At 25.5% G+C, this 25,970-nt stretch overlaps 1 protein-coding gene across 2 annotated transcripts; it reads left to right on the plus strand.

Moving 5' to 3' along the window:
- LOC107437381 (vesicle-associated membrane protein 3) lies at nt 1–11,749 on the plus strand. 2 transcript variants are annotated; one of them, XM_016049404.3, is made up of 6 exons: nt 1–157; nt 2,957–3,077; nt 4,164–4,242; nt 6,578–6,657; nt 9,825–9,876; nt 10,728–11,749. In XM_016049404.3, coding segments are annotated over exons 1-6 (390 nt in total). In that variant the 5' UTR covers nt 1–155; the 3' UTR covers nt 10,784–11,749. The 2 variants fall into 2 exon arrangements, with proteins under 2 accessions (XP_015904890.1, XP_071040235.1); XM_071184134.1 differs by lacking the exon at nt 1–157 and adding an exon at nt 276–411 and having other exon boundaries at nt 10,728–10,933.
- Nucleotides 11,750–25,970: the final 14,221 nt, after the last annotated feature.

Consider the following 25,970-nt stretch of genomic DNA (forward strand, 5'->3'; position numbering starts at 1 on the left):
ATGCGCATGCCCCCCTTTCCTTCTCATCATCCCCGCATCCCTCCTGATCTGAAGATTTGAATCCCCACCGTCCATACTCTTCAACATCCTTTCCTGACCCCCTAGAGATTCACCTGAAAGATTATAATAAAACTCGGGAGGAGAAATCTCAAAAGATGTAAGTAGAACTCCCCATCTTTTGGAAATATATTTTGCATACCATCTCACTCAGCTCTAGAAGATCAGCCTTTCAAACGTAGACTCATTATCGTCTGCCACGATCGATTTCGTGTTCGTGTTACAAGCGGTGAATATCGTTTGGTCTGTTAGAGGAACTTATTTCTACTACGATAATTTCTCTTTGCCTAGTGCTTTAAATTAATTTCTAAGAATTTAATTATTTGATAAAATTTCATAGTTCGCAGTGATAATGTAAGTTCCCTCATTTAAAAGCGACAGCTGTCGTATTTTTAAATTTTGATTTATTAAATTTTTAACATATGGTATCAAAATAAATGTAAAATTCATGAAACGTGTTCTCCATTAATGATAGTTTTGGTATTTGAAATGTCAAAAATGTTCTTTTTTTCTGTCACTTTTTAATATCCTTTTATTTCTTTTTAAAATTTTCATATTTCCGGATAAATTCTATTCTTTTAAATATGCCCTATTACAAGCAATTTCATATTGTAGAATTTTAATTTTTATTCATTTCAATCTCAAATTAAAGTTTATACGTTTTTTTTACCCAATTTCTGCATAATCAAAATATTACAAATTTAATATCGTATAATTTTAAGAAATTCTGTAGTTTTGAATCAAAAACACAAAAGAGATATATTAAAAAGATAGATAAAAGTTTGACGAAATATCTGTTATTTTCCCCAGCATACTGACGTGTGTCATTAAAATATAATATTAAAAATTTAAAAAGAATAATCTACTTAAAAATTTGAAAGTTAGTACCATTTTATAAAGGTTATATTTATTATTTGAAATAAAATAGTTTGATTGAAAATTAAAAAAAGTAACTTTTTTCTTTTTAGGATTGAAACATAGAAATTTCTTTCAATTAAAATCCGTATGATTTTTAATGAATTAAATTTTAAATTAGTATATTTAGAACTTTTTAAAGTAAGTTTTAATAAAAAATCAAACATTTTGAAAAATGATTATTCGTAAGTTAAATAAAAAGCGATTATAACAATAACGATACAGCTTTTATTTTATTTTTTAAAAAATATTTATTTTAAAACCGATTTATTAATATTATTTATTTAAAAGGAAAAATACTTTTTAATTATTTCTAAAAGGCAAAATTATAGAATTTTAATTAAAAAAAATTTTTTTTTTCATTTTTATAAATTGTGTAACAAAATAAATAAAAATAACAAAATATTTGTTTCACTTTTATAAATTGTGCTTAGTTTGCTCATAACTATGTTACGAACGAAAAGTATCTTTGACCTTTAACGAAGCCTCTTTTCGACCCAAAGTCAATAAACAGCTTTGAAGTTTCAAGATCTCTGTAATTCACCGTAGACAGTATTGAAAACTAATATAGAATTTCGTAATTTCCTAGTATATTTTAATTATGTAATGTATGCATTTTTTGAAATTTTGAAATGTTACATTGTAAATTGCATTGTAATTACATTGTAAATGTTGTTAACATCGCACATATTTTCAATTTATTACTGTCCATGAGAAATGGACATTTTATTTTGAGCCCAACTCAGAAGATAAAGGAACTCATAAGACATTCTCAGGAAAAAAATCGATTTGTTTTATACATATATTTTGAATCTTTTAAAAAGCGCTACTTTAAATATATCCATTAGAAACATGGGATTTATTTTTCGTGTTTTAGAACTTGAAATTTTTTTTAAAAAAATGCAACCTAAACAATCTGAGAATTTCAAATTGTAATTTGAACTGATAAAATTTTTGTTTTTAGTAAAAGTGGTGTCTTCTAAATTAGATGTAACATTTAAATTATTAATAACGATTTTAAATGCAGTAGCAATTCAATAACAAAAATTAAATGTTATATTTAAATCATTGATAGCACATTAAAAAGTGAGGACAACTGGCACAAAATATGATTTTATAAATAAATTCATAATTGTAGGAAGACAGCATGTTTTAAAATGTTATATTTCGTAAAAGAGACTAAGAATTGCTTTACTCCATATATTGGTAATCTGCTTTATAAGCATTAAAACTAATATTAAAAGAATTTAAATTGCAGAAATTTGTTATAACTGTAATAAATACAGAGCTTCAGCAAGAATTATTAAAAGTAAGAATTAAAATAAATTTAAAAAAAGTAAAGTTAAAAAATATGTTTAGAAAATATGGATAAATTGATAATTTCGGAAATAAAACGTTTTAAATTGTTGTTTGCAATTTGACTAATAAGTGGTTTTTTTTTAATTCCATGTAATGCTAATTTGGCTGTTTAAATCTGGGGATAATGATGTTGGTAAAATTAACAATAAAATATTATTTTATAATGAGTTAAACCATGGTAAATGTGGTAAAATTTGATAATTTTATCATAACACCTTAGATTAGAGCACTGCAAAAAAAAAACATTTATTCGGTAAGAATACAGTTTTGTATTCTTACAGTTTTGTGTTTTTACTAAATGTGCAGTAATAATAACTATAATTTTGAAAACAAGAATTTCCTCTAAACTGTTTAGAGGAAATACGCTATACGAATGAAACAACTATCAAATGACTGATTTAAATACCGTATATTTTGGTTTAATGAACCAAAATTATGTCGTTGTTTTTTTTACCGGAAATATCATTACCATACAGTACGGTAATTTTATCTGATTTTTCCATCTACCACCAATATAATATAATAAGAAAAGAATGTCCAGAAGACCAAAATGTTGCTAATAGCCCATCAGTGAACATCAGTTTTGTAGATTTAATAAAATGTAATATAGGAGTTTTTTTTCAAGGTCTGGCGGTGGAACCTATGACGAAATGATCGATGACAACCAACCTGCTATGCAGCAAGAAAACCCACAACACAAAGTGGCACACAAGAGAATGGAACAACAACGAGCTCAAATTGCAGAAGTAAGGCATAAAATAATAATACTTCAAACTATATACCATAAAACGCTATAAGTATCGATTTTGTAGTTAATGTAATTCTTAAAATGAGAATTTTAAATTCATCTAACTTGGCATCAGGGACCGATCAAGACAAATTCAGGCCCAAGGCCCACCAAATTTTCCGGGCCCCTTACAAGATATTTTGAAATTAAATAACCGAAGAGTAGTCCTAACAATGAAAAAGAATCTATTGAACTGCATGATTCAAGAGAAACATTCTGAGAAATTTTGAAAACAGGCAACTGAAGATTGTTTTTCTGAGATAAATTTTACGTATCTATAAATTAAAGCAAAATATAAAACAACAAAAACAATGCTATATCAAAATAAAAGTAGTTTGGTGACCACAAACAATTGAAGTTAGTGATTTTTGCTACAAGTTACTGATTTTTATTTAATACTGTTTGTTGTAGCACTGTTTTTTTTATTTAATACTTAAACCAACTCAAAGCTAGCCCAACTTTTATTAAACTTTTTACTAATTTTCGAGGCCCCTCAGAAATTGTGGGCCCTAGACCCATGTCTATTGAGCCTAGGCGATAATCAGGCTCTGCTTGGCATAGCCAAAAGTATTTTTTAGATATTTGTCAAATAGTACGCTGTAAAAAATTCTGGTGTAATATAGCCACCATTTTTGGTGTTGAAGTAATCTAAATACAGAACTGTAGTTACGGTTCAAAAAATTATATAAAATTAATAAAATAATAATTGTTTAAAAGAATTAGTGCGAATACATTACTAAGCATGTGCTTGCTTTTTAAACTAAATGTTTCTGCAATCAGGCCATATATTAGTTTTGAATAATGAGTATGAAAATGTGCACAATCAAACAAAAAAATAATAATTAAATAAATAACACTAAAGGAAAAAGTAAATAAAATGTTTGGCTACATGCATTATAAAATTTTTAAGTTTAACTCAACATTAATAGAGGCGGCAACTATACACCAATTTTTTTTACAATGTGCTAAATATAATTTAAAAATGTAATTTAATTTAATACATTTTAAACAATATGAAATACTTTATCGCTCATTTGTGTTTTAGGTGACGGGAATTTTAAAGAAAAATGTTGATCTTATATTGCAAAGAGATGAAAAACTATCGGACTTGGATGATCGTGCTGGTAATTTATTACATCTAAACAGATTCTCATTCATATTTATAATCACATAAAATTTCATTTTTTCAAAAGCTATTTAAGACACTATTTTTTCATAATTTTAGTTTTAAGTTCCAATGTTAAGAAAATAAATTAATAATAAAATAAATTAATAATAAAATAAATTAATAATAAAATAAATTAATAATAAAAAGGAAACGTGTGCTTAGAAATTACTTTTTTTTCATTGAAGATTTTAAAATAGAGATGTGAAATAAAATATAATACTTTAGTCCACTTTTTGGCTGACAATATATTACAGCAATATACTTTAAAAAGTATTCGATATTTTGATTTTATTATTTATTTCGTATTTTGTTATATTTTAAGAGCGTTTTAATATAGTTGGAAAACTATACCTACAGATTTTTTTTTCTAAATGAAATGTGTACAGTGCGTGGAAAAATAAAAGAAAGATACTGAATAACTTTTTATTTAATAACCAGACTTTCACGTACCTCTTTTCTCTTTGTTAATTCATCAATGTAGATGAAATTTAAGTTACGGAATCAGACAGTTAAACATATTTCCTCTGAATAAACATACTTTATTTGCGACGGATTATGATTTCTGAATTCCAATACATAAGGGGTTACCACAATCTAAGAAGTATGGTACCCATAGTTTGGTCAGAAGATTGCTCAAAAGTTTAGACAACTTAACGTTAATTTTACTTTTTGCGTATTTCTCTTTTCGAGAGCTTTATAAGTGAATTAAAACTTTTTTTTTGCACTCAATTATAAAATTCATTTGTTCAAAGATAATTCCGTACAAAAGCCAATTATCAATAATTATTTATTATTTTTTATTATTTCATTTAACTATAATCGAAAAATTGTTTGAATTGTAAAGCCTAATAATTTCTGAATTGTAAGGAGTTGAATATGAAATTGAACATTTCAAATGATTTAATTTGCAAAATACAAAATTTTAACTAAATTGGTCGAATAGTTCCTGAAAAATTGAATTTTAAATATCTAACTTTTTGAAAGTTGATTTCTCGGATTTTTTATTTTTGCATTTTGTAGTTTTTGTATTTTGCCGTATAAAATTATATTATTTAAAATTAAGTAATTGTTTTTAATTACTACAGTTTTAAGAATATACGCATTAATACAGCAAGTTAGTAGTTTATTGAAAAAAAGCGTTATCGAAATTACATGAAGGTTATATTCTTATCAAATGGCAAGATGGAATAACCAAAATCCATTGCCGGATGAAATTTCTTTGCAAGATGAAACTGGAAAGTACCTAAATATGATATTTTTTCAGTTTTATCTGACAAATTATCGCGTTTTCAAAGAATTGTTTTCGACTTTTACCTAGATTGGTCTCGATGAAGTATCGTCAAATTTTTATCGAATATTTTCTCTATTTAAATATTAGTTTGAGACACTTAATAGACAGGCCTTTAGGTTTTCGTTTCTGACATGAATTTTAAAAATATGTAATGAGAGTAGCAATTATGGAACACCTTGTAAATCGATTCTTTTTCTTCAAATATTTTGCTTTTTTTTAAATTAAAACAGTATTTTTATACATTTCATTTAAAGAAAAAAACAAGCAAAAAAATTTTTGAGTATTGTTGGCATGATTTTTCTTGATTATTTCTAGTATAATTTCTAGTATTTCTAGTATTCTTTTTTTTTTTTTTTTAGATTTTTTATTAGCCCTCTGAGCAATAGTCTTGGCTTTTTTTTGAAGCTTACCTGCATAAAAAAATTGTTTCTCTATGTTTTTGTATGGGAAAATAGCGCGTAGCAGGAAGCTTTGCGTACAATTCTACTCCAGTTACTCAATTCTCGGAGGGTTAAAATTTACAGCGTTAAAAATTTTCACAAAATATTTTGTTTTACACCAGAGGACTATAAGTATAAAATTTATAATTTATCTGGAGAAAAAGAAATTGAAAGCTTTTGTTAACATTATATGTAATATAAGCTTATACTTGTGAAAATCGTTCTTAATGCTACACTGTAAAACATTCCAGATTTAATAACAGTAAAAAGTACTGGCATTCAGAGTGCTAATATTTTTAACCGTAAAATCCATTTTTACTGTAAAATTTTACAAAAAAAAATTTGATATACTGTAATTTTTACAGTACTATAATATCACAGTACGTAAATAAATATCACTGTAAAAATAATGGTATATAATTTTATGGTAAAGAATGGATTTTACGATAAAATGTTTTTTACGGATGCTGCACTCCGGTTGCCAGCTTTTTCTGGAATTTTTTACACTGTAACTCATAATTTTCATACAAATTTATTTATAAATATGTGTTTTTTTCTAGATGCATTAAACGATGAAGCTTCGGAATTTGGAAAGCAAACCGGTAAACTAAAAAGGAAATATTGGTGGAAGAATTGTAAAGTAAGTTATTCTAAGGTTTTTGTTTCAAAACATGATAAAATTCTTATAAATACATTATACATTGAACACTTTATAGCTAGCAAAAAGTAATCAAATTAAATATAAAAAACGAGCAAATTAAATAGACTTTTAGTGTCAACATTATGTGGCAGATTTTGAATACAAAATTTAAGACTTAAATTTAAGTTTTTAACATGCATTACTTATCAATTGAAAAACCTTTCTAAATCATTCTCACGGAAAGGGATCGACTATTTTTTTAAATGAAATAGTCGTTACATGATCTTATCGTTAATCTTATCGTTATAATATGGAGTTTTTAATTTTATCGTTATACATGATCTATTTGATTTCTTTCTATCTAAATACTTAAAAAGGCTTTTTAATATTATTAAGTAATGCAGGTTAATCATGTAAGTTTGAAATTTCCGTCGTTATCGTCGTTATTGTAATTGTTGACTACATGATATTTGAAAAATGGAAGACTTTTAAAATTTAACTCTCATTAATTTTTGATAAGTAAATCTATATGAATCATTCTGCGGACCAAATAGACAAATTTTTAATGTATCTATAAAGCCTTATTGTGAACACTATATGATAAAATTAATTTGCAATGTTGAAGACTTTTAAGTTTTAACTTGCATTAAGTTTTAGTTAGTAAATCTATGTGAATCGTTCTGGGTACTAAGACAATTTTTTTAATATATCTAAAAAGCTTTATTGTCAATGCAAGATAAAATTAATTTGCAATGTTGAAGACTTTTCAGTTTTAACACATGCATTAATTTTTAGTTAGTAAATATACGTGAATCATTCTGGGTACTAAAACAATTTTTTTAAGACATCTAAAAAGCTTTATTGTAAATGCAAGATAAAATTAATTTGCAATGTTGAAGACTTTTCAGTTTTAACTTGCATTAAGTTTTAGTTAGTAAATCTATGTGAATCATTCTGGGTACTAAGACAATTTTTTTAATATATCTAAAAAGCTTTATTGTAAATGCAAGATAAAATTAATTTGTAATGTTGAAGACTTTTCAGTTTTAACACATGCATTAATTTTTAGTTAGTAAATCTACGTGAATCATTCTGAGGACTAAATAGAGAATTTTTTAATGTATCTAAAAAGCTTTATTGTAAATGTAAGATAAAATTAATTTGCAATGTTGAAGACTTTTAAGTTTTAACACATGCATTAAGTTTTAGTTAGTAAATCTACGTGAATCATTCTGAGGACTAAATAAAGAACTTTCTAATGTATCTGAAAAGCTTTATTGTAAATGTAAGATAAAATTATTTTGCAATGTTGAAGACTTATAAGTTTTAACTTGCATTAATTTTCAGTTAGTAAATCTTTATGAAATTTTTCTGAGAACCAAATAGATAATTTTTTAATGTACCTAAAATGCTTCATTGTAAACACTGTATGATAAATTTAATTTGCAAAATAAAAGGATTTAAGTTTTAATTTGCAATTATTTTTAGTTAGTAAATTTATAGGAATTATTCTGAGAACCAAATAGACAATTTTTTTAATGTATATAAAAAGCCTTATTGTAAACACTGCATGATGAAATTAATTTGCAATGTTGAAGACTTTTAACTTGCATCAAGTTTTAACTAGTAAATCTATGTGAATCATTCTGAGGGCATAATAGGCATTTTTTTAATGTATGTAAAAAGCCTTGTTGTAAGCACTGTATGGTAAAAATTATTTGTAACTTTGAAATCTTTTAAGTTTTAACTTGCATTAAGTTTTAGTTAGTAAGCCTATGTAAATCATTCTGAGGACCAAATAGACCATTTTTTTAATGAGTTTTAAAAAGCTGAGTATCTAAAAAAGCATGAGTATCTAGAAATCTTAATTGTAAATATAAGATAAATATAAGTCGCAATGCTAAAGAGTTTTAAGTTTTAACTTGCATTAAATTTTAGTTAGTAAATCTTTATGAATCTTTGTGAGATCCAAACAGATGATTTTTGATTGTACTTAAAAAGCTTAATTGTAAACAGTGCATGATAAATTTCATTTAAAAAATTGAAAGGTTTTAAGTTTTAGTTTTCAATTATTTTTAGTTAGTAAATCTATAGGAATCATTCCGAGGACCAAATAAACAATTTCTTAATGTATCTAAAAAGCCTTATCGTAAAAACTGCATGACAAATATAGTTTGCAAAACTCAAGATTTTCATGTTTTGATCTGCATGATTGTTTTAATTAGTCAATCTGTATGAGTTATTCTGTCAGAAAAGAATCAAATAAGTAATTGTTTTCAGTTGTGTCTAAAATAAATTATTCCTAACTCTATTCACGAATTCTATTTACAAATTTCAAGATGATTATCTTTTAACATGCATTACTTTGAAGCTAGTAAATTTATATGAGTCATTATCACAAAAAAGGATTAAATGTATAATTTTTTAAAAAAAAATTTAAAATAATTTACAATTTTTAAATTAATTATTTTTAAAATAATTAAAATTCAAATTAATTAATTAAAAATTTTTTTAAAAAAATGTGCTTAAAAAGACGTTGTGTGACAATTTTGCTTTGGGGGGGGGAATTGAAGAGTTTTATATTTTAAACAGCGTTACTGTTTAGTTGGTAAACTATATGCTTCATTATCACAGAAAAGAAGGCTTTTTATTATAGAAAAGAAAACTAATAACTGTCGAGAAAAAAATGTAGTTTAAAAGTTTGAGTTAAAAGAATTGATATATTAAGGGTAGTCAGTATAAATATTTAAATTATTATGAAGGTTTAAATTTTTATAAATAATAAGATTATCTTTGCATTTATGAAATTAAAATAAAATATAGATTTAAAAAATTTATTGATTCCTTTTTTTATTTTTTTACATCGATATTGCATATTGATCGATGTATATATCGATGTGTATTGATCTGCATTGGGCTTGTAATAACTAAATTATTATAGATATTTAAACTAAATCTAGTTTTTTTTGCTTAACTTAAAATCAATTTTAGATTAATGAATTATTGGATTTCTTTTCTTTTTCTTTTTTTTTAATTTATAGAGATTTATTGGTTTTTATTGACGTTAAACTTGTTAAAATTAAAACAAGTTTTTTTCATTTGTTATCAATTAATTTCATCTAAATTTTTATTATTTGATCTTTAATTTTTTTAATACTTTTTTGCAGATGCTATCTATTTTAATCGTCATTGGACTATTTATAATTATCATTATTATTGGTAAGTATATTTTGAAAAAATAAATTTTTGAAATGTATTTTAAAGGTACTGTAAGAATAGAAAAATGAATTTTTATGAAATGATAAATATCAAATGAAGTCTTATGAAATATGATACTGAAATTTTTTTAGCTAAAACATAGTTCAATATAAAACCTACACTATTGCAATTTTCATTCTAAAATTACAATAAAATAACCGGCAGCAGTTTGATCATCCAATTAACCATAAAGTTTATTGTAAAGAGCATTTTTTACGTTTACGGTTTTGAAACCGTTTACAAGTAGTAAGGTTAACAAACCATGAATAGAAAATTATACGGTTCCTAAACCAGCTTCAACTAACATGGAAAAACAAGACTTTTTTTTCTCTCAAGCACTTTTATGGTGCTGCAATCTATGCGAAATTGAGAGTATCGTATTCTAATAGTCCAGGATCACAAATTGAAGAGTACAGGATACTGGGCACTTTTCATGTGTAGAAGGGGACGGAGGAATTATTGTGGTGTCAACGATTGTACTCGAACCTACGTTCTGCCGGTTATGAAATTGACAGATTAGCTCCCTCGGCTATAGTAATATGTACTCAGCTGCAAGGAACTAAGTGGCTTCATCATGTGGGCCTAGTTGGTGCAATAAAATTCTGGTTGCTTAACCGTATTTGGTTATAAACGGTTTTTCACACATTTAACAGTTTGAATGCCATCTTAGTTATGGTTATTTGACTATTTTGCTTGAATATGGTGAAATAAATGGTTATTTAACCATTTTCTTAGAAATTTCTATCAGTTTAATATGAAATAATTAGTTTAATATGAAAGATTTTTTTTAATTATTTACATTATTTACGCAGTATGGGCCATATCCAAAGAAGAACAAGAAGGGCCTAAAGAAGATATCATAGATTGAAGACGTTTTGTAAAGAGAGTACTTTGTTTAGAGTACTATATCTCTGTTACGTGTCAATTACGTATATCTATATTTATTTAATTGTAAAGTGTACTTCTTGTAACGAAAACTTTTTCTACTTAATTATAACTATATATCATGCATATATATCCGTCAATTAACCTGTGATAGATATGTAATTTATATTTTACATATGTGTATTCATTCAAGTGTGCGTCAGGGATACATTTTCTATGTATGTTGTATTTTCAACTACCTTCAAAGGGTTAAAAACGAAGCATTTTTTTTTCTCCAAGTTAATTGAGTATGCGCTTAGCCCTATCCTTAATATGCACTTTCACTAGTGAGCATTATTTTTAAATGTTCAAAAATCAAACATTTAAAAAAACTTGTGAAGTAGTCAGTTGACATTTATATTGTGAATTGATAAAAGCTACGATTGAAAACTGAGAATTGAGCATGTAACTATGAATTGAAAAGGAATAACTGCAAATGCGTCAAATGGCATAGGACTTCAACCCTATGACGCAAATAGGACACCGGTGTCCATTTTATGAATGTTTTTTTCTGATGCTCTTATTACAAGAAAAAATGTATTTTATTATTTTTTGATTGTAAAAAAAAACAGTCTAATAATTGCTGAAAAATTCTGTTAGATTATCGGAATTATATTTCTACTAAAATATGAAAAAGAGTAGTTAGAATTTTTTTTAAATTCATATTCAAAAATGTATCAACAATTGATTTTTTAACTTAAAAAAACTTCTTTGACGAGTAACTGTTTATTTAGGTTTAAATATAAGTGGAAATTTGAAAAATTATTGTTTGGAAGTGAGCCATGTTTGGAAGATTTTATCGTTAGCGCAGAAAAAGACGTCAGTGTTTCATGTTGTATTTCATAACCTTAAATTATCAAAATGCTGAATATAATGTTTTTCATTTATTTTCACATAAATTAATACAAAATATTGAAAAAAGTATGAAAAATCTGTTTGATGAAAATTTTCTTTTAAAGGGATAATACGCCTTTACTAGTAAAGTAGTGTATTTTCATCTTGGATCCACTAAGAAGAATATTAATTTCAACTTGGACTTATTATTTTCTTATTAAATAAAATAAAACAAATAAATAATTTTAAATTAATAATATAATATCATATAAACATATCTGCATTTTTTTTTATCTACAATATATAAACATATCTTACAGTTGTTTTGAAAAATATAGAGAAAAAAAAATTATTAAAATTTTATATTGAAATGTTTAATTTCGTTGGCACAAATGAATGAGATTTGTTATCAAGACCTACATTTCCTAGATTTTTGAGTGAGAATAAACTCTTCATTTTAGAAGAATTAGCACTGAGGTGTTTCAAGAAAAAATTGGAAGGTGTTATCGTAAAGCGAACTAAAGATACTCCGTAACTCCTTTCCCTGATGGTGTGTAGTAAAAAATTAGCAGATTCAAAATTTTTACTACATATGATATCGTAATGTAGAAGATAATGAACTAGGGATTTAGCTTACTGTTTCTATTACTATAATAGGGAGCAAAGATATTTAGATACTTGTTATATTAATTAATTTTAAATTGAAATTTCAAAAAAAACATATGTACCTGGAGAAAAAAATTCTGGTAAAATTAACTTATTGTATGCTAATGTAAGTTCTGGTAAAAAAAAACATAATTCTAGCAATAAAACCAAAATATAATTCAAAATTAGCCTAGATATAATTCAAGACTGTTAATTTACTTGGCTATCAGTGTTGTGGCTTATCCTACCCTAATTATTTATCCTTAATTTATAAATCCTAATTACATATTTAATTAGGAGATATAAATCTCAATTTAAGATGATTAAAAGGGAAAAAAACTGGTAAAATTATTCAAAATCAGCCAAATCAACAAATTCAAAATCAGCCTAGATATAATTCAAGGACTGTTAATTTAGTTGGGTACTAGTGTTGTGGCGTATCCTATCCTAATTATTTATCCTTAATTTATAAATCCTAATTACATATTTAATTAGGATATATAAATCCCAATTTAAGATGATTACAAGGAAAAAAACTGGTAAATTTATTCAAAATCAGCCAAATCAACAAATTCAAAATCAGCCTAGATATAATTCAAGGACTGTTAATTTACTTGGGTACTAGTGTTGTGGCTAATCCTATCCAAATTATTTATCATTAATTTATAAACCCTAATTACATATTTAATTAGGATATATAAATCCCAATTTAAGATGATTACAAGGAAAAAAAAACTGGTAAAATTACCGTATTGTATGGTAAATAATGACAATTTTGGTAAAAATAACCGTAATTCTGATTAAAAAAACGAACAAATTATACTGCATTTAAAGCATTCATTTTGTAACTTTTTTCGTCCATATGGTAATAATGGTTCTTATGGTAAAAACTTAATAATTTAAATATACTGAAATGGCAGAAGAGTGTATGATTTATCAACTGAAAAAAAAAAGAAATTAAAGGGAAATATAAAATAGCAATTACAAACATCACACGTCAAATAATCTATTGTTTTGCAGTTTACGTGATATTCGAAATAAACTTCTTTTTCACACAAATCTTTGTATGTTAATAAATGCCTATACAAGTCTTTGATTAAAAATTCAATACTTAAATTCAGTTTTATGATTTTGAATGCCGCCAAAAATTGGGAACTGAAACGTATTTACGTTGCTTTTGCTTCCTATTATATGTTTTTTAACAAATTTTCATAGCTCTAGTTATCGTGATTGTTAGAAGCTACAACTTCTTTACCTAAATGAATTTGGCAGCTTTCATCGTCTTCCAATGTCTTATGAAATTTTTAAATGTTTATAAATGTATTTTTGCTGTTCTTTAAATATATTTATCTTGCATATTTATTGGTATAGAGTAGATATATTTTTCAATTCATCTTGAACTTATTATATCGTTGTGATATTTTATTGTATATAATATTCTTTAAATGTGGAAAATAATACTGCTTGTTAGTTAAACTTTTAACAAATGAGTTCATAAAAATATAATTTCCTATTGATTGGTATATAAATGCACTTATCATGCACTAAAAATAGCTTTAATCATGTTATTTCAATATTCTTTACTATTTAAACTGTTTTTCGTTAATTTGCAAAATGAGATCAATAGTGAAGTTCTTTTAAAAACTTTTTTTAATAATAAGCAACGAATTTAAATAGTTATGCAAATGTTATTGAACTTTTATATCATTTTTATGACTGATTGAGCACATAAAATGATATTGCTTATGAATAAAGAACAGTTTGAATTTTTGTATTGCATTTTAAAAGGTTATAATTGACTCTATAAATTAAATTTATCAATTGACTATCTAGAAATTGACTCTATATTTATAGGTATTTTTATAGAAAAAGCCTGACCACAACGACAGTTTCTTAATATTTATATAGTTTATAGTTGAGATTTTTTTTAAAATTTTTTCTTCATTCTAATATTGGATAACTTCACAATTACGTTTTAAGAAATGTTATATTTTGTCTAAAATTTTCCAAAAATTATTACCGGCCAATGAGTTAATAATGCTGATTTTTATCTTAAAAAGTTTCAGTAAATATCAATTTTTAAAAAAAAAAGATCTTATGAATTGTCCATTTTTTAAATTGTTATAACACATTCGTTGAAATTGTTAATTTTTTGTTAAACTTTTAATTTGAATAAAATATGATGTGTATAAATTCTTTTCAGCGATAAATAATTTTACAAAATAAGTTCCTAATTTATCTAAAATTTAGATTTCAATCATAAGATTTGCTAATATTTTACAATTAGAGAAAACAGTAGGAAAGCTATTTTCAAAAATAAAATTTGACACACATTTATTGAAAAAGAAAGTTTCTCTTTTAAAAAAGTTTAAAAAAAATTCTTAGAAAACTTTAGGTAATTTAAAAATTTCTTATGAAATTAAAAATATTTTTATTAATTACAGAAAAATATGTTTCACAACTTAATTAATTACTTATTAAATTAATTTTTTCAGCACTTTACGTATATTTATATGCACCAAAATTCGTCGTTGAGAACAGTTGTGTAACAGCTAAAAACCTCCCTTATAATTAAAAGATATTTTTTTCTTTTTCTTAATTCACGGCATTTTTGTAAACTTTTATTAATTAATATTTTTTAATATCATAGAACTATGCAATTGTTATTTTTTAAATGCATGAAATTTGAAAAATTGTTATTTTTCATATAAAATATCATTACAACGAACAAAACTATAAAACATATATATCTTGTTAAATGTTGTATGTATGTGTGTGTTTTCTTCTTCAATTTGAGAAAATAAAAATATATATAAATGCTTGTTTTGTTCTCTTTATCTTGCCTTATTTTTGAAATAATTTCATTATAGAAGCATGCAATTATCTCGATTAAGAAACATGCAATTCATTATTTGGGTGATTAAACTATAAATAAACAAAAGTTAGGTAAAAGTAGAAGATTGACCTCTGTGCCGAACTTAACTTATGAAGAGTCAAGTAATATGAAGTATTTAAATTTTTATTTAAAAAAATTATTCTTTACAAAAATTAAAATTAATTCATTAATTTGGAATATTAATTATAATAAAATTTTTATTAATTAAAAATAAATAATTTTTAATTATAAGTAATTATTATTTATAAATTATAATGAATTATAAATTATAATTAATTATTTGATTAATTTTGGATAAATACTTCCGATTTTTTTACTGATTAAAAATTTAAAAAAACACCCTCTTGATTTTTTTATGCTAAAATATGATCTTTACTATCATGGGAAAAAAAAATCGAGGAAATAAAAGTTGTTACTTTCCAGCATTCCAGTATGAATTCCTGAAATCTACTAAAAAAATTCCCCAAAAAATTCTTTTAATAAAACCTTTTAAAAGCTCATATATAAATATTTTCAGTATTTTAACAGTTTAGTTACATATTGTTGATTTTTTCTTTCCCAGTGACATAAATGAAAAAGATAAAGACATTTTTAACATACGAGCCACCATCAGTAGTTATGCTATTTTCTTCAAATGAGTAAATTTTGAAAATAAACCCCTTATCGTTGTTTTTGTTCGAAAACTCTGAGTAAATCATAATTACTTAATTATTAGTTCCAATTAATACATAAAATTAATTCATAAGTTTTGATAAAAACTTAATACATATTGTTCATGTTGCTACATAAAATATGACTAGCAGAAACAATTATATGACATTTATATAAAATTATTCTACTAAACTAACAATGCATTGAATTTTTTTGATATTAAAAGTAGGGCAATTCCATATGTGACGGAATGACATTTTGACTTGCATGATGACAATTAATTGAAGTTTCTATGCATCTAATTTCAAATAAACATGATTTTTTCTCATGCATATCATTATTATTGGTATAATGTGATTCATAAACTAAAAAAAAAGAATTTTGTATTTTTTTTATTTTTAATTTTATGAACTTTTTACTTGTGTGACGGAATGACATTTTGGCAACCAAGCTTTCGGCATGCCGCTTAGAACTGGTAGTTTCTGTGAATTTTGCAACTATTATTTTCCTGAACTATTTTTTACTTTTAGTATAATGTGTAAGCAATGTAAATTGTGAATTTGGAAAATTAACCTCAGGTTGGCTAGCAGTTATTAACATCTATTTGCTGTGACGGAATGACCGTGACGGAATGACAAAAAGTTTAGTGGAAGAAAGTCTTCATTTAAAAAATGTTTTATTAATATGTAAATGATAAACAGAATGTAACAGATAAACAGAATTAATATTTACGTAAGAATCAGTTAAAATTTCAACAATTTGAAAATTAGGTTGTCTCAGAAGAGGTTTTATATCTAACTTGCCAATGTCACATCTTATCTTCGTTCTCAGGAAATTTATGCATAAATCAATTTTTGTCCCATGTTCTTTAAATACTTTAACATCTAAATCGTCTTTGTTTATCAAAGTAATTTGCGCTGCATATAAATGTGCCTTCTTTTTTTTCGCAGTATGGGACAATGATTAAAGAGCCGACCGCATACTCCTCAATCATATTTTCCATTTCCTCTTCAAAACAGTGGCTTTTCAAATCATACACTTGGTTTTGGTTAAAATTAGAAAGCATTCCAATTTTGATGATTCGCTTCTCAACTACATGAGCATCTAGTGCAGGTCTCTTGTTCCTGGCAATGCTAATGTAGCAAGTGTCTAGCTGAAGTCATTCTCTTTTGCCCTCTCTTAAATAGAATAGCTGGACAAAAACAAAACTTCAACGATTTGTTGCTTCGACTTTATGAAATCATAAAATTCTTTTACATATTATGTGCCGTTTTACAGCAGCCAACATCTTGTTTGGCCTTTTAGAACAACATCACAATTACATGGTATTTATAGGTGCATGTGCTGTGAGGTATTAATGAAATACACTTAACAAAAATGAGAATAAGAACAAAAATGAGATAAGACACACTTTACATCAATATATGCTTCTTTATGAAAAGCCTCTTTTAAGGCCATAAGTATATATTGCATCTGCACTCTTCGTTACTCTGTCAGAGTTTGTATTATGACTGAATCCTTCATACTTGGGGGCTTGTAACTAACATCATCTTGACAGTAAAATTTTTTTAACCAAATTAAACAGCTCATCAACATTACTTTTCTCACTTAGTTTCTTTTGAGTTCGATGTTAAATACTTCTCACATAAAGACTGAATTAATTTTTTTACCTCTATTGGTGATTTTGGAAGTGAGTGTACAATTTTTTTTATGGTGAGTGTACAATTTTTTTTTATGGCTTTACCAAGACTCTGCAGGAATTTGTATAGGGAATTTAAATTATTTGTATGTGAAGAGATTGGTAGAATTTGATTTTTTCTTTGTTTACACAATCTCTGCACAACAGCGTTTGCACTTCTGAGTTTTTTAAGTCCAACTTTTGTCGCGGAAGCTTTCTTCTCTGCCTTTCTTTCTCTGTTTTTTTTCTTCATCATATCATGGGGATCTTGGTCTTTTTCAACATTTTATCTGTCTTTCAACAGCTGTTTTAGCCATTAGGTTAATTGAAAAAAAAATAATTCCCTAGTTTTTGACTAAGCTTCTCAAGGACTCGTTTTGTCATTCCATCGCCGAAGATGTGTCATTCCGTCACGCTAATTATTGGAAGTTAATAATCAAATGCATAGAATTTTACAATTTCTCATTGATTCTTATGCCACATCTGCTTTATATTCCAAAATATACACATTTTCATTCAAAAACGCAGTTGCTATTTAAAAAAATATACTAAAACATGTGACGGAATGACACAAAAAAAAGTTACTTTTATTTAATATATTAAACTTAAAATGACTTAAAGGCTATGTTTTAAATGTTTAAATTTTGTACTATATGCATATTTTTATCAAAATATTGCAAAAGAAAGATACATTTCTTTTATTTTATAAGTATTTTTCAAGAAAACAATTTGAGCACAAATGTGAAGAATTCACTTGTCAGCCATGTGATTACTTTAGAATGCTGCCAGATTCAAAAAACTTAAAATTATCAAAAATTAAACAGTAATATGTAGACTTTGGCTATTTTTGAACATATTTTTAAAATTAAAATATGCAATTCATAAAAAAAAAATTTCACTTAAAAGTTGACACTTTCGTGGAATTGCCCAGTAGCAAATAAAATTTTTATTCATTGTTTTTAAAATTTGTCTAGATTTTAATTATATAAAATGTACACAATAATATTTATATACATTTTCAAAAAAAAAATATCCACATGGAAAATATTTCTGTGTAATTTAAGATTTGGAGGGAAACTTATCGTTGCATATGCTAATTAAGAAAATTATAAGTAGTTGGCAACAAATGTCTTAAAAAGTTGTGGTAACAGTTTGTTTTTAACCATTGTAATTTTGTTAATTTTTAACCATTGTAATTTTTTTAACATTATAAAAAATCATACAATAAAATTAATTATTGAGTTAAGTAAATAAATATTAAATAAAAAAAAAACAAATCTCAATAAAGAAAAGATATAAATTAATTATTTTTTGACAAATATTATAGCATTAAAAAATATAATTACTTTAATTTAGACAATTCCTTTTAGAAATTTGAAGTTTTGTTTAATAGTTCCTGTTTAAAATAAATATTAAAAAAATGTATGATAGCTCTTTCAACAACAAAAGCTGCATCAAAATATAAATGCAATAAAATTTTAATAGATTTGTGCCAGTTTCGACTTTGATAGAGATAAAATTATCGAAATTTAATATTTTGCTTCTTTAAAAAAATTAAATCAAGAGAACGTGCTTCTTTAAGTGTTTAAAATTCAGTTTCCTGTAAATTATAGAATAAATAATTTCAAAAACTAAATAGAATTAAGAAATGTACTGCTTTAATACATTTCAAGAAGTTCGAAAAAATATTTGATAAAAATTTTATTTTAGTGGCCAACACTTCATGAATTTTGAATATTTTTCTTCTTCATGGAATTTGTATGAAACTGGATTCATAATAATAAAGAATGAGCGTTATATTTTTCAAAAATGCTCATGGCCTAGATATATTAAAAAAGCATATAAAAAAAGGAAATTAATTTCCAAAACACGTAAAAGAACAGATAGTGCTAATATCACCATTTATAAGTTAAACAATGTTTGGAGCTCTGGTTGGGAGACTGCTGATTATTATCTTCAATTCAGAAGGCATGTCCGATATTCTAAACTTTCACAATGTTTTTTCAGTAAGAGTATTTGACTCGTGTTTAAAATTATTTTTCAATTTTACGTATCAGGATGAATCATTGTTTTCTATCTACTCGAAACTTAATTTTTAATTTAATGAATAACCAACATCAAATTAACTAACAAGTTTAGATGATAAGTTCTCACATCGAGTGTTATATAATGCCTAACATTCAATGGTACAACATATGGTGGTCTTAAGTACAAACTTTTATATTTTGGGTCAATTATTTTATTAATGAACAAAATATATTCATAATTCTTATAAGTTATTTGAATATATATAGATGTGTGAATGTTTTTCTTCTTTTGTTCTTACGTTACAATGTTTTCAAGAAAGTGTACTTGCATACATTTATAAAGCCAATAATCAATTATTTTACTTTTAAAGATGATGTTTGAAACTTGTAATTATTATTAATATCCATTCAATAATCCCTTGCTTGTTTAATATTACTGTGACTTTTAAGAAATTAAATAAAATAAGAGTGGAAAAAATAGCAAAATTTAAATACATATATATATATATATATATGTGTGTGTGTATTAAAGTGTTCTCCTTTAAAATTACATTTTTTAAGATTTTAGACACATTATAAAGTAATTTTCATTTAAGGTTAATTATTCTTTATTTTGAAATATCTCTTTCGCTGTCGTAAAGGAATGCGTCCTGATGAGAACCTTTACGTTTATTCATAAATTTTTTAATAATATATATATATATATACATACAAAAAGTTAATACGAGGGTTGCTATTTATATTTCTGGCCTTGGCAACAGTAAGTGTTGCTAGGCGACCGCAGACGATTTTAATCGAAAGTTTGATATTTTTAAACATAAATTCAGCAGACGATTTACCATTATAGCTTCATTTGTGTTGTTGACAGTAAATTGAAAAGTTCTTCTCTTTCAAAAAATGGAATTGAATCGTGAACATTTTCGTGCCATTATTTTTCATAACTTTCGACGTGGATTGTCAAGACAAGAGTGCTTCGATGAACTTAATTCTTTATTCAGCGATAAAGCGCCATCCTACAGCACTGTAAAAAATTGGTATAACGAATTTAATCGTGGTCGATGTTCGATCCAGGACGAATCCCGTGCAGGTCGTCCAAAATCCGTTGTTGTGCCAGAAAAGATCGATGCTGTGCGTGAACTGATAAAGCAAGATCGTCATGTGACATACCGTGAGATAGAGGCGTCTTTGGACATTAGTATGACTAGCATCAATAAAATATTGCATGAACATTTGAGCGTAAAAAAAATTTGTTCGCGTTGGATCCCGCATAATCTGACAAACGCTCAAAAAAAGGCTCGTGTCGATTGGTGCAAGGAAATGTTGGAAAAATACGTTCAAGGTACATCAAAGGCTGTGTATAACATCTACACAGGTGACGAATCATGGATCTATGCATATGAGCCGGAAACAAAACAGCAATCAACTGTATGGGTCTTCCAAGACGAGGCAAAACCAACAAAAGTTGTTCGAGGAAGAAGCACATCGAAACAAATGATTGCCTGTTTCTTCGGCATTAACGGTCATGTGGCAACAGTGGCGTTAGAGCAACGCAGGACGGTCAATTCTGAATGGTACACGACCATTTGTTTGCCAGAAGTCATCGGAGAAATTCGAAAAAAGCAGAAGAACAGGCGAATCATTCTTCATCATGACAATGCGAGCTCTCACACATCGACTCAAACAAAGGCATTTCTGACGGAGCGAAAGATCGAACTGATGGATCATCCGCCGTACAGCCCTAATTTGGCACCCAATGACTTCTTCTTATTCGCACACATCAAAAATAAATTACGTGGACAACGATTTTCGACCCCCGAAGAAGCGGTTGATGCATTCAAAACGCATGTTTTGGAGTTACCTCAATCGGACTGGAAAAAGTGCTTTGAAAATTGGTTCAAACGCATGAAAAAGTGTATTAATCATCATGGAGAATATTTAGAAAAATAATACCAATTTCGATCCTACATATTTGTTTTTTCATTATTAGGCCAGAAATATAAATAGCAACCCTCGTAATTTTCTTACTTTTTTTGCTTTTATTGTGTAAATACATTATATTATGGGTTCTATGTACTTATATAGCTTAAACGCAGTTCATGAAATTAAATTATTTTTTGTAATTTTATCTTTTCTTTTAATTTTAATTGTTTTTTATAAAGATATACAATACAACCGAAAATACAATATACATAAACGATATACATTAGAGCGATAAACCGATTTTCGAGGATGAGAAGAGATCCCAAGTATTCTGAATAGTAATTAAAGATCGTTATGCAAGTTGAAATTGAGCCCTAACATCACATGATCTGATAAAAGCAATAAATTACAGATAAGACGACGTAAAACACAAATTTATTAACAATAATTTGCTTTTTCCATAAGCAAAGTACATTGAAAAAGAATAACACACATATATGTTTGAATATGCAAATCGCACACATCACAAATTCTATAAAATAAAAATAAAAAGAAAGAAAGAAAGAAAACTCTCTTGTGAGTTGAACACACTAATGTCACTTCCGTTTCATTATTATTTGTAATACTTTGCCCACCTTTTTATGACACTACACAAATCTGCTTTTTCCAAAATAATAACCTCATGTTTTTATTATTTTAAGCGCAGTTGACTCAGCAGTTTATCACAGACTCTGTCGCATTTACTGATGAAAGTTTTTTGTAGAACATTAAAGTGTATGATATTGTTGTTAAAAGTAAACAAAAAGAAATTTCAAATTCTGAGTAGGAAAAGATAAAAAGTAGATATTTAGGATGTTACGTTATCAATATCGATAATTAAATAAAAAATATGCATATTGAGTGTTGCAGATTAATATTCAAACGAAGAAAAAACAAAAATATTATTAAAAGTCTAATAAATGTCTATTTAAGAAGACGGGCTAAAGAACATCAAAACCAGTTTTGTTGCCGCTTGAAGACGTGTCTAATAATTACCTCTTCCTTCCTTTTCGTTTCCTTCGACAATCAAACAGGTATTGATGCTCTCAATCCCGCTTTTCTCAACAGTAATTCGCGTTTTTTTCTTCTTTTCATAGTTCAAATAATAATTTGCGAACTTTATTTTCGTGTTTAAATCAATTTTTATCTTACTTTTTAGGCAAGATTAAATATATATTAAGGTAGATGGGTAATGAATATTCTGTATTAATATTAATTTAAATAACATATTATCTTAAAACAAATAAATAGCGAACTAATATATTACAAATTAAAAATTTGGTCGCCACAATAAGTAGACAAAATAATGAAACTTTTTAACATTGATTAAAAATATTATATAGGTAAATTGATTTTTAAGGTTAATTTATTTGATAGGTAAATAAACAGCGAACTAATATACAAGTATAATAAATTAAAAATTTGGTGGCCACAATAAGTAGACAAAATAATGAAACTTTTTAACATTGATTAAAAATATTATATAGGTAAATTTATTTTTAAGGTTAATTAATTTGATAGGTAAATAAACAGCGAACTAATATATAATAAATTAAAAATTTGGTGGCCACAATAAGTAGACAAAATAATAAAACTTTTTAACATTGATTAAAAATATTAAATATTATGTAGGTAAATTGATTTTTAAGGTTAATTAATTTGATAGGTAAATAAATAGCGAACTAATATATTATAAATTAAAAATTTGGTGGCCACAATAAGTAGACAAAATAATAAAACTTCCAAAATTGATTAAAAATATTAAATAACATATAGGTATTTTTGCAATGCAATGGTTATAAGATATTTGCACACACTATAATTGTTTAAGTCGTACTAATTGTATTAATAAAATCGTTGGCAACAAAAATGATAATTTCTTAAACTAAAAAAACCTAAAATTTGTGAGTAAAAATAGCTTAAACATTTTTTTTCCTGCTATTTATTGTTTTATAAAGTTTAGAACAAAGTTTCATCGGAAAAAAAATTACGTATCAAAAGGTATAATAATGATTTAAGTTGTACTAAATAATATTGTAGAATCTGTCTTTCTGTAAAACTTGAAATATTCTCAGAGAAATTATCGCAATATTTCTGTATAAAAATATTTATGATATTCCTTATTTTTTTATGAACATATTGATCAAATTTAATTCGAAAAAATTATATATAGAATTGTGTATATATAGATTAAAAAAAAGGAAAGATGTTACATAATTTAGGCTACTAATAGTGAATTTTTTTCCATAGAAAGGTATGACCTAAAAATAGGATGGCAAAAAAATTTCATTATTACTTAATAAAATGCCAAAAATTACACATTATTAAGAGATTAGTAAGTTAATTTTGCAAGAGTTTTCTGGCAACAACATCAAAATATTCTATTTTCTCCGTAAAATAAATTATTAAGTAAATAATTAATAAAAATTGAAAGTAAAAAATTAAGTTTTATTATTGTTTCTTTCAGGATATTTCACACGAAATAATTTTGTTAACAAATCAGGATTCCTTGCTTTGTTAACTATAAAATAAATTATTTAAATAATTACTGTCATTGCGATGTTAAGTCACATAACTACAAAAAAAAAGTTCGAAACATTTTTCATAAGTAATCAACAACTTGTTAATTTAAGTGCAAAGAAATATTTTAGTTTACTTTTTTACAGTAATCAGCCAATAAAAAAATTAAAATTAAGTGAGAGCATATATGTATGCAATTAGTGCGATTTAATTAAATACATCTATATAAAAAATTTATTAAGACAGTTTTTTTTACGCCTGGAACCATTAATTAAAATAGTTTTTTTGATGACTGGAAAAAATTATAAATCTTTATTTCTTAGATATTGGGATTGAAAAATCATAATTAAGTTCAAAAATTATAGTTAAAAAATAGAAATATATTAGAAAAATTATTAAAAGCCAACATTTCTAATTGGAAGAACGATAACAGCACGGAATTGATTTTGTGTTGAAATCGCTTTATTTTTATAAAAAGTATGACGAAAATTCTATTCTAATTTAATTCGATTTTATTCCTTACGTATTTGAAATATTAAAAGTAGAGCATCATTCGTTATTTAAATGTTTGAGGACAATAAAATATTCATATAGTTAATAAACAAGTAAAAAAAATTCTTACTAAATGCATAAAATTTGAGAGCAATAAATAAATGAAAGTTAAAAAATACTTAAGAAAGACTGTATCATAATATACTTGAAATTAATATTGTAGGAAACAAATCCATCAAAAATTTTATAAATTCCATTTAGTTTTAAATTCACATAAAATGTTTACATTAAAATCAAATTAAATGAATACCATTTCAATATGGTAAATCAATTCAAAATGGTTATTACAATAACATATTAGCACACGTCATATTTAATTGCAATTGATGATTACTAATTTTTAAATATATAATTAATATTTCCAATAACATTTGAGTTTTCAGTTTATAATTTTAGGAACTGTATTAGTTGATTTTGAAATTTGCTGTAATTCATAAAAGTTTACAATGAAAAAATAAAAAGCTAAAAAGCAAAATAAAATTCTAACATCTTACAATTTTTATAAATATATATTAAAAATCTGATTATATTGCACAAGACGATTTCAGCAAAAAAGAAATTACAAATGATCTGATAAAAATCATAGTGATAAAAAAAATCTCTAAAGCATATAACAATTTGAATTAAATGCAACAGGACATGCTCTTTTAAAAAAATGATTTTACACATATTCAAACAATTTACAAACATTGAATTTCATGAGAATTTTTTCCATACAATCCACAAATGACTCACCTTATTTACAATCTGTTTACTCCAATGGCATCACATTTACACTGATTCTCTTCTGTAAAACACAACTTTTACAAAATTTCATTTTACAGAACGCCATGACGATTCAAACAAAAAAAAAATAACATAAAATCCATATATTATTCAAATATAATTTGGCAACACTGATCAAACATTTCACAGTATTCATTGAGCTTAAATTCCATGAAATTTGTTCAATATATTCAATGAGTTTAGAAAAAAAATGCGTGAAGAAAGACAGGATGTGTTGTTAATAGTATAAGTTACAATTACGAAGAAATGCAACATGTTTTAACGAAATAACGTTAATCCATTTTAATTATCACGATATAAATTAAAAAGGGAGTTCTATAATGACTGCTCTTAAGTGTATTTTTCAATGCTCTTTCTCCAAAGAAAATAAAGTAACAGTTAAAAAGCCTTCCATTCTAAGCAAATCTATAATTTTTTACTATGTGTGCAATCTTGTAGGAAAGAGTTACTGAGCTTTAAAACCCACAAATAGCCTAAATATTAAAAAAATTATTAAAATTTTTATTAAAAAAAAAATGCCAATTTGCAATCAAACAGGTTTTGATACAGTTTGCTTTTTCTTGGGTTAAATTAATTTGCGATC

The sequence above is a fragment of the Parasteatoda tepidariorum genome, chromosome 8, assembly GCF_043381705.1.
Source record: "Parasteatoda tepidariorum isolate YZ-2023 chromosome 8, CAS_Ptep_4.0, whole genome shotgun sequence".
Lineage (NCBI taxonomy): Eukaryota > Metazoa > Arthropoda > Arachnida > Araneae > Theridiidae > Parasteatoda > Parasteatoda tepidariorum.